The sequence below is a fragment of the Crassostrea angulata genome, chromosome 6 (assembly GCF_025612915.1).
Source record: "Crassostrea angulata isolate pt1a10 chromosome 6, ASM2561291v2, whole genome shotgun sequence".
NCBI lineage: Eukaryota > Metazoa > Mollusca > Bivalvia > Ostreida > Ostreidae > Magallana > Magallana angulata.
In genome coordinates this window covers 8,023,229-8,033,138 of record NC_069116.1, presented here as the reverse complement: position 1 = coordinate 8,033,138, position 9,910 = coordinate 8,023,229, and the positions used below count along the sequence as shown (strand labels likewise).

The 9,910-nt window shown below is 32.6% G+C and overlaps 2 protein-coding genes across 2 annotated transcripts; one reads left to right on the top strand and one right to left on the bottom strand.

The window, feature by feature from the left end:
* Positions 1–3,921: 3,921 nt before the first annotated feature.
* On the bottom strand, positions 3,922–6,316 carry LOC128189190 (zinc finger protein 239-like). The gene is made up of 2 exons (XM_052860695.1): positions 6,213–6,316; positions 3,922–6,121 (listed from the first exon to the last, which is right to left on the bottom strand). The coding sequence occupies exon 2, from the start codon at positions 6,085–6,087 to the stop codon at positions 4,126–4,128; it is 1,962 nt and encodes a 653-aa protein (XP_052716655.1). The 5' UTR covers positions 6,088–6,121; positions 6,213–6,316; the 3' UTR covers positions 3,922–4,125.
* A 110-nt stretch (positions 6,317–6,426) lies between these two features.
* Positions 6,427–9,146, top strand: LOC128189191 (sorting nexin-20-like). The gene is made up of 3 exons (XM_052860696.1): positions 6,427–6,760; positions 7,330–7,445; positions 7,567–9,146. The coding sequence occupies exons 1-3, from the start codon at positions 6,598–6,600 to the stop codon at positions 8,251–8,253; spliced, it is 966 nt and encodes a 321-aa protein (XP_052716656.1). The 5' UTR covers positions 6,427–6,597; the 3' UTR covers positions 8,254–9,146.
* Positions 9,147–9,910: the final 764 nt, after the last annotated feature.

Here is a 9,910-nt window from a genome sequence, read left to right as displayed (position 1 = left end):
TAGTTATGTGTAACACTTGTTGACTCAAAACTGTATTTTCAATTTGCATATGATTAATACATTTAACTTACTACATGTAATGTGTGGAACTGTGAAACACTTGATCATTGGTTTCACCCCCACCCCATTTTAGACTCCAAAGAGTCTAATGTTTATGTTATATTGTAATATGTGAATTATTGTAAACTGATAGGCTGTATTGCCCAAGGTTGAATTTCTGAATAAATATAATAATTGAATTAAATGAGGAAGAGGCCCAAGGGCCACATCGCTCACCGGAACAACAAACGCGATAACGTTGATTAAATCTACATCATTGTATCAAATACAAATTATCTTAACAACTTAATAGAAGATATCTTACTTAAATAGAGCTTTAAATTTTATCTGCACATCTTCCAATGTTAAATATCAAACCCCTTTTGTTTTGGTTTTTTTTCAGTTTTTGATTTTAATAGTTTTTTTCTCTATTTATTCCGATGCAAAAATTCCCCACTGTGGCTACAACCTACTCCCGGCGACCATGATCTGAGCAAACTTGGATCTACACTACATGAGTATGCTTTCACACAAGTTACAGCCGTTCTGGCCAAAAAGTGATAAAAAAGCTTACTTGAAGTTTCAGCTCAGGTTAGCTAAAATCCTTCCGATTTGAATGGTTGATGTTTCTATGAACCTGATCTAAATTTTTTTGATAGTAGTTTGTGAGTAAAGTAACTAATGTTAACAACAGGTCTTACCTCACTCAAACTTGCTTCCTTGATTTGATTGTTAGTGTGTGATATATACATCATATGATACCAAATTGAATGATGATGCATTATGGAACATGTACGTATATGCAATAATTATACAATGTGATATATCATCATTACATTTAGTTTTCACATGACATTGGATCAAGTTGCTAGTATAAAATATTTCAGATTGAATACGAACAAAAAAAAAATTAAGTTAAAAGTTATTCTTAGTGTAAACCCTCTATGTATTTATCAATGCCGGAGAAGGACAATTCACGCACTGAGGCACCAACAATTGCTTATTTTTGTGAGGAGATACCAGTATGATTTATTTTTTACACCCATACATGTAGTTCTGAACAGAATTTGATTAACATCTGTGCTCTCAATCAAATTCCATATGTTCTACTTTTTCATTTATTGAATAATTGTTGCATTATACAACATTTGAGACAGCTGTTATTTGACACATTTTATTTTGATACCTGTATTGGTCGGTACATCTTCGCTAGCCAAGGGTTTTCGGTCCACTTCGCTCCCCATAAACCCTTAGGGGAGCAAAGTGGACCGAAAACCCTTGGCTAGCGAAGATGTGGTCGGTAATTACTGTGATAGTCAGGAACAAATATGATCTTTATCACGTCTGTAGGGCCAAGTTTAACATTGCCTATTTGTGCCCCTGTAAATTGCATGCACTTATTTGTGTAATAATAATGAAGTTAAGTGAAAAACAAAAGCAAATCGCTATTAACGAATAGATAATAATGTCACAAGATGATGAGAAATCTTAATCAAGACAGAAAATTATCGGCTACCTGCAGTATACATGTACATTTTGAACTCAAGAGCAAAAATATCCCTTAATATGAAACACACCATGTTTATAATTAACATACTTTATTTTTTATTTTGTTCGACGTATGTGGCCAAATCTTTTTGAAGATAAATATATTGTAAAATAACTTTTAGCAATTTTAGGGAAAATGTCGGCGACAGTTCCTATTTAAATGCATGGCATGCCAAACTCACAAAAATGGGCTAGACATAGTTTAACAGATGGATTCAAACAAAAAATGACGTATCATTAAAAGGTGTTTAGTTAAATTGTCATTTCTCTTGCAATTGTACATACATTTTTGAGAAAACTTATCAGGGGCCAAATAACGCTATATTATATACGTGACACTATAGTTCTTCGAGAGTCTTGGGTTAAGTTGGGTTTTTAATGGAAACCAAAGAAACCCACGTGTTTTAGTAAAATGAATACTGAGTATTACAGATACAGGGTATCCCAGAATATCTGATACCATTTACTCTTTAAATAATCTTTGATTAAATTTATTTATCAAAAAGTCAAAAGCATTTTCATAACTGTATATGATGTAAATTTTCACGCAACGTAAGTTTTGACGAATTGAGCATTGTTTTCTTGTTTTTTTTTAAACACAACAATAAAGAGAGTGCGTCAAAATGACAACGTCAATTGAATGAGTAAATTCCTCCCAACAACCACGGTAAGGATCCCATTTTCTCAACTCCTCTCACTATTTAAAGAATCTGTTGCTTGATGGGGTGTTTTTCCCCAGGGTATTCATTTTTCATAATTCATACAACTATATCTGGAGTCTGTGTTTGAAAATTCAGCTTAAAAGAAATATGATGTAATTTTATATCATTATTCAATGCAAAGCACGTTTTTCTCCTAAACTGTTTTATAGGAAAAAATTGAACTATTTTACTTTTTATTTGAATCACAATTTTACAAGTTTTTGCCAAGCTTTATTTAATTCATTTGAATTTTAAATGGTATCATATATTCTAGGGCACCCTGTACAATTTTCCAATTCTTTGATTTGAAATAAATACATATAAGACATATTTTAAATTTTTAGAAAAAAAATACAAGCTATATAAACTACATGTAATGCTTCGTTAAGTAAACCCCTACAAAAAATCTAGCTTTAAAAACTGAATATTTTCTATACCTTCCCACAGAGTTCTTATTGTACATGATTAATATTGTCTGAAAAACGATTATTCAGCCCTTTTATGATGAATTATGGTCAGTGAGTTGAAATTTGTTATGACTATCATTTTTATTCTTTGTTTAATTCCTGTCACACGCATCACATGCATTTTGGGTCTAAAGAAAGATAACCCGTTCTTGACAAGCGAAATCGCCAGGCGTATCATTTTCATAGTGTATTGATTGAGGGGATTTCTCGGCAACCTTTCGAATCTAGGGGCGTCTTTAAATCACCTTGACCAGAATATCTTCATAGTTGCGATACTTCTACAGCTAAAACTAAGAATGTTGGACTTTTATTATTTTCCAGAGCGCTGAAATATTTTTCTTTCCTTATCATATCTTTGCGTTATCAAAAATACATTTTGTGTTCTGTACAGTAGTGTAGGTGCATAAATAATCTGTTTTAGAAATGTTTGTTCATCAGTATGTTTATCAGGAGCGGTGCTCCGGAGATGGAGCTGATGTAATGGTCGCTGTAGAAGGGTACAATAATTATATATTTATTAAATTCTTCGTATAAAATACAAGGTTTTTGCACCCTCGCCAATATCAGCTCTCTGGCCTTCATACTGGAGTCTCGGGTTGGTATGGGATTTGATACAGATTGTGCCACGTATTATTCTCTGCTTGCTTCTTGCCTGAATAGTCAGTAAAAAGGTATTTAATTATACCGAAGAAAACTTTAAATAAACCTGGATACGTGATTCAACACTTCATTTACGGCTACCGCACCTTCTTTGTTGAGGATCATATAAAAAGTATTCACTTACTTAGAACAGGAGAAAAAAAATTTCTGAGACAGAAATTAAGTTATTAAGTCAAAGAGAGACAAATGGTTCTTGTAACCATTACATCTAAGCACGAGATTCGGTGCACGGCACTGCACGCAATGTGAACGCATTTCTGTCCTCTCCTTCTTGTATGGAGTTTACTCATTTGTTGAGCACTGGACTAAATAAAATTTAACACATTAACCATAGAACCCCATTTCCATCTCATCACAAACTAGAAAGGAAATAGAAATTGAGAGTTTGCTTATCATGAACTGCTTGGAGACTGCCCATTGGTCGCATATGTATTTTCCTTTATCATTAGCTGGCAATTTAATAATTGGAAAAAGCCACATTAAAAAAACCAACATTGAACCAACAGTACCAAACATTCATAATTTATTGGAATTGGACAGAAATGAGAATAAGTATGACATCATGACAATATCAGATGATTATATACATCTATCACAAAAATTAAAATGTTTATCAATAGGAAACCATTACTAAAAATCAACAATAAATATTAACCAGGACAACAATGGACTTGCCATAACAAACATGTATAAATGCAAAAGAAAATCATTTAGGATAAGACATCAGTTGTTTCCAGTTGAACAAAGTGGTAAACAATTTCTGTCCCATCCTCCTGAAGCTTGGTGAGGGTGACTGGCTGAATACTCCCCCCAGGGGTCTGCATCAATAACCCCTCCCCCTCATTCTGTCGCCCCACTACCTTGGTGCCCTCCATCTGGATCTGGAGAGCTTGAATGGTGGACATAACATCTACATCTACAACCTCCGATGTCTCAGATACAGTAGGAACCATACTTGTCACAATTTTTGAATTCTGGGCATTTTTCATAATAAACCCCATAGATTTGGAGAGATCTTTGGGTTTCTTTTTTGTATCTTTCCCTTGACCATGCTGTTTTTTCAGGTGTTCCTTAAGCTTGTCGAATCGAGTGGTGCTGAAGGTGCACTGATCACACTTGTAAGGTCGATCATTGGTGTGTAACAGCATGTGTCGTTTCATGTTTTTGATGAGACTGAAGGACTGTCCACATATCTCACACTGGTGAGGTTTCTCCCGAGTATGGGTCAGCAAATGGTATTTCAAGTTTTGTCTTCGTGTTGCTTCAAAATTACACTCTGGACATTTAAAAGTCTCCCCAGTGTGGACCAGTTTGTGGGCTTTAAGCTGACTTTTGTGAGCGGTGGCAAATCCACACACGTCACACAAATGTTCTTTCGTGGTGCTGTGGGTCACCATGTGATTTTTTAGCGCATGCTTCCATTTAAATCCAGTGTCACAAATTTTGCATACAAATGGTTTTACCTTAGAGTGTTTGGGGTGATGAAAATTCAATTGAGTTTTAGTTCTGAATCTCTGATCACAGTATTTACAAAAATATGGCAGTGGATCTTCATGCTTTTTCATGTGATTTTCAAAGTCCTCCTTAGTTTCACCATTATACTCGCAAAGGTCACAGTGGTATTTTTCATACAGGTGCTCCTTTTTGTGAATGAGTAAATCTTTTGCTTTTTCACAGGTAAATTCACAATTGTCACATGTGTACTTTTTTGTACTTTTCTCGCGTTTATGGGACTGGCTATGGCGCTGATAATGAAACAGAACATTTGTTGTATATGGACAAAACACACAATGATACCTATCTCTGATTTTGTCAAATCCTAAATCTGAAATGGGATTGTCTTTGGACTTGGCAATAGATTTGAGTTCTTTCATTTTGCTTGTAAGTTTTCTTTTTCTGCCACTTCTTGTTGGAGATTCTGTAACATGTATTTCATCCTCTGTGTTTTCATCATTCATTTCTTCATCTGACTGCTCCATAGCACAACAGTTTTTCTCGTTCAAAGGTACATCTTTTTCTGCTTCACTTTCAACAGTCCTAATTATCTTTCTTGGTCTACCTCTTTTTCTTTTAGGCTGGCAAGATTCACTCTCATCTTCAGTACACTTTGATACAATGGGCATACATTTGTCAACATGATTCGCCACTGCATGTTCTTGATTACAATTTCTTTTCTTCTGGGTTTCATCAGTTTCAAGAGGTAGGTGTTTTTCACTCACTTCCGATATATCATCTTCATTTCCCCCTTCTTTTTGAAACCACTCACAAAATGCTGTTAATTTGTATAAACACATAATTTTAGATATTTCAGCAATATGATTTATAATGTTTGATGTCACCGTGATTTTTCCTGAATAGAAGTAATCTACAATAAGACAAACAGCTTCACCATAAGAGTCTTTGTCACCAGTATTGTCAATATGGATTTCTATAATTTGTGGCGTGTTTTGAGAGAAAGCTCTTGGGTCATCTTCCCCCTGACCAAGGAAAGCGTGGAAGTAAGGACTTGCTGCCGCCAAGATGTTGGAATGCACACGAATACTGGTATCGCAAACTTTCAGAACAACATCACAAAACCTACTGCACTTCCTTTGCTCGTCTAATCTATTCATAAGCTTAGAAACAAAAGAATTTTCAAAAAATCTGGATTTTTTCACCTTGGACGCCGCCATTTTGGTATGCTCCCCAAACTTTTCTCTTGTAAATCTGTAAAGATTAAACTAATCATCTATAAACTACGCCGAGAAAACACACTTGCAAATAAAATAATTCATAACAGTCAAATTATGAACTTTACCTTCAGTTATGCTTATTTTGCAAAAATAAATTGTTTAAAAAAATGGCTGATCCCGTTAAAATGTTCGTACATCGTTGCGCAGACGCAATTATCCTTTTCTGAAAAAAAAAAACAACAACAACGCCGCGCTGAACTCTGCCTGGCACGCGTTTGAAAGATATCTATTTGTACTTATTAAGCAATATTTTATACATTTATCACGTATCAACGTTTCATTTTCTTCTTTAAGGCTTAATCACCAACTTGAAATAAAGAAAAGTTAAGGATTAATCGAACGAATTATCAAAACATCCGTTGAGAAAATGAAAGTAGACAATCAAAACAAATAACGAGAAGTTTGAATGACGATATTGTTAAACCACGGATGCTGTGATGTAAGCGGAGAATGAGTTTTATTCGAGATAACCGTATTAGTCGTGGTTTAAAGCAGGCTCTTGACTCTGTTGAGGATGTACAGGACAGGTTCTTAGCAGAGGAGGAAGAGGAGTTTGAAAATTTCAGCGAAAACTTAACTCTCAAAATAGATAACCAGGAAGTACCAAAACAAAGTATAATGTTTGTTACCAAGTAACATTCTAAAAGATAAAATTCAACATAGTAATGGGTTTAGTGACGAAATATACAATGATAGCTGGTATAATAAAGAGAATCGTAATCTTTGAAAAAAGATATCATCAGTTCTTTATATAGTATATATATTATTGATTAATCATATGTACACCCTTTTTCATCAAAGAGTCTAAAGTTCATTTTCAACAACACTTGATTATTTTTAATAGTGTTGATAAATGTTTAATATTAGACAGCTTGTTCCAAAGAGAACAGAATCTTTACACTGTAATTATTGATTTGAGTTAAATGATAAACCGAATGACATTATCATTTAACAGTTGGACATTCTTTCTAATAACATGTAATTGTGGAAGTTTTCCAAACTTTCAATAGATGTTATTGATTAATTAATTACCAAAAATGTTAACAACCATGCATGTATAACACTCACATAGAAATTTGCACTCAATTAATATGTAGATATAAAACTATGTAGTCATGGACTGTTTTGTAGGTCAATATTCTATGAAATTACTTTAACATTACATTTGATATTATTTTACAGAGCATGAGAAAAATTCCTGCATTGTTAATGTTAAGGGAGACAACCCAGGAACAAGAGCAGTAATATTTGAGGTGATCAAAGCAGAAAAAGTGAAAGAAGGAAGATCTTCTTTTGTGGTACTTGTTTCTGTTTTGATATTTTATATTGAAAAGGGGGGTGTTGTGAAAATTATATTAACAATTTCATTTTTTATACAAATTAAGAGATTATTAGTTTTTTGTTTGTTTGTTATTTCAGCAATATACACTTTCCATTGGTTCAGAGGGAGAAAGGGACAGCACTCCTGGAACAATAGAAAAAAGATATTCTGATTTTAGTGTTCTAAATTCTAAACTTAAGAAAAAGTTTCCAAAGGAAATGGAGCATATCTCCTTTCCTGGAAAATTGGTAATTGGAAATTTTACCAGTGAAACAATAGCACAGAGAAGCAGGGCATTTGAGCATTACCTTACTCACATATTCACAGTAGACTGTCTGCGGTTTTCTGATGAATTCAAGGAATTCCTTTACCAAAGAAAAATCCAGGAAGGTATTGAAAGGTTGCAGAAAAATGATTTCTCTCATTGTGTAAGCATTATGGAAAAATACCTCCCAGTACAGGAGAGCATACAGGGCAATCAGCACAGCGATGTTGTGTGCACACTCTGTGTGCTTTCACTGTGCCACCAAAAACTAGGAGACAGAGAGGCAGCACTAAAATATGCAGAATCCGCATTGTCCTGTATGAATATCAGCAGCACTGACTGTTTCCTGGTGCCCCTGCTGCACCACACCATCTATCTGTGCTGGTTGTTGAGTCGTGAGAAGTCGCACCTAGAGGCCAGGCTGGCTGATCTAGGGGACAAGGGAGGTAAATCTGAAGAACTCATTACTGTGATTTTAAATTATACAAAATTTGATTCAGTGTGGTATGGGGAAAACTGATTTATTTTTCTGTTGTATTGAAGGTCAAGATCTAGTAATGAGTTGATACTGATCTTTATTGCTAGCTGTTAGTGATATAAGAAATGAAATGTTTTCTTGACAACCTATACACTCAGGAAGACCTTGATCATGCCAAGAGGTAAAGGGAAAGTAATTGATTCACATGTCTTTGAAATCTTTGTTAGTCTGTAGATTGATCACATTTTATTATATAAAAAAATCTCTAAACTATTCATAATTTGGTACTAAATAACTTTTATGAACTTTAGAATTAGAAGTTGTAAATGACATAATCTGAATATACTAATAAAGGGTTTTTTTTTCAAAATACGGTACTGATATATACATATTATCAGAAGATGTGAAATGCTATAAATGATTGCTTTCTAAATTACTATCAGCAACTTACCAGTTTCTTTCCAACTTCAATGAAAATGCCAGCATAAAACATTTTTTATCACCTTTACATAAAATTTATGCTTTGATATAACTTATTTGACAAGGTATTTGTTATTTTACATATATATTCATATCTCAGGTTGCAGAAACCTGTAGGCACTGTACATTTCAATGACTAGATCTTGACCTATATAGTCTGCAGGCCATGGAAATGGTTTATTCTACATCTAATGTGTATGATTGTGCCAATTAAATTTAAATTTTATATAAGTATTAACAGGTGCATATTTTTCTTCATTGATATTTGCTTATTGAAGTACAAGTAATACATGTGCATTATGACATTCTTACGAGGTGGTTGCATAATATACATATTTATTTTATGCATGGTAAAATTTATATTTTATAAGGTTTATTTTAATTCATGTGTATACAAATATATTACAGTAGTATTTTTGACATGTTATTTTTTTTCTCTAATCATACAAACTCTTAAAAAAAAAAAAAAAAAAAAAATATATATATATATATATATATATATATATATATATATATATATATATATATATATATATATATATATATATATACACACACATTATTTTTCATTGCCATACTATAGAACATGAACACATTTTTATTGTAAGTCTAGGATATTGTTACGTCTATTATAATCAAGAAACTGCAAGAAGTATGAAAATAGTAGATTTGTTATACATGTAAAAATATTGCTTAACATTTGTTGTACATTTAGAATTGATCTAGTACTTGTACTTAACACTACATGTACTACACACTACAAACACTGAAATACAGATATGATAGAGTCTACATGTAGTATTAATAAATTGGGTGAAATGCAATATCATATATATATATATATATATATATATAGATATAGATATAGATAGATATATATATATATATATATATATATATATATATATATATATATATATATATATATATATATATATATATATATATATATATATTATACTTATGTGTTTGGCTTTATATAATATATGACATTGATTAATTTATACTGTTATAGATTTCAATGATCCCCTATATACAATTTTCAAGGTACTGTTATATCTTATAATTAAAACCATGTATTGACTTGTGTCACCTTTATGAATATAAACCATTCTTTGAAGTGAGTTATGTATTGTTGTGTATTTCAATTTGAATACACTGAATGTGTCAAATACATGTCTAGATATGTATGGATACACATATTTATAAAAGTGTGTTA

Bases quoted from the DNA above. Each gene is read 5' to 3' on its own strand.
- LOC128189190 (XM_052860695.1), bottom strand. From the start codon at position 6,087: ATGGCGGCGTCCAAGGTGAAAAAATCCAGATTTTTTGAAAATTCTTTT.
- LOC128189191 (XM_052860696.1), top strand. From the start codon at position 6,598: ATGAGTTTTATTCGAGATAACCGTATTAGTCGTGGTTTAAAGCAGGCT. The intron at 6,761-7,329 runs GTATAATGTTTG...ATTATTTTACAG, and splicing joins CCAGGAAGTACCAAAACAAA to AGCATGAGAAAAATTCCTGC. The intron at 7,446-7,566 runs GTACTTGTTTCT...TTGTTATTTCAG, and splicing joins AAGGAAGATCTTCTTTTGTG to CAATATACACTTTCCATTGG.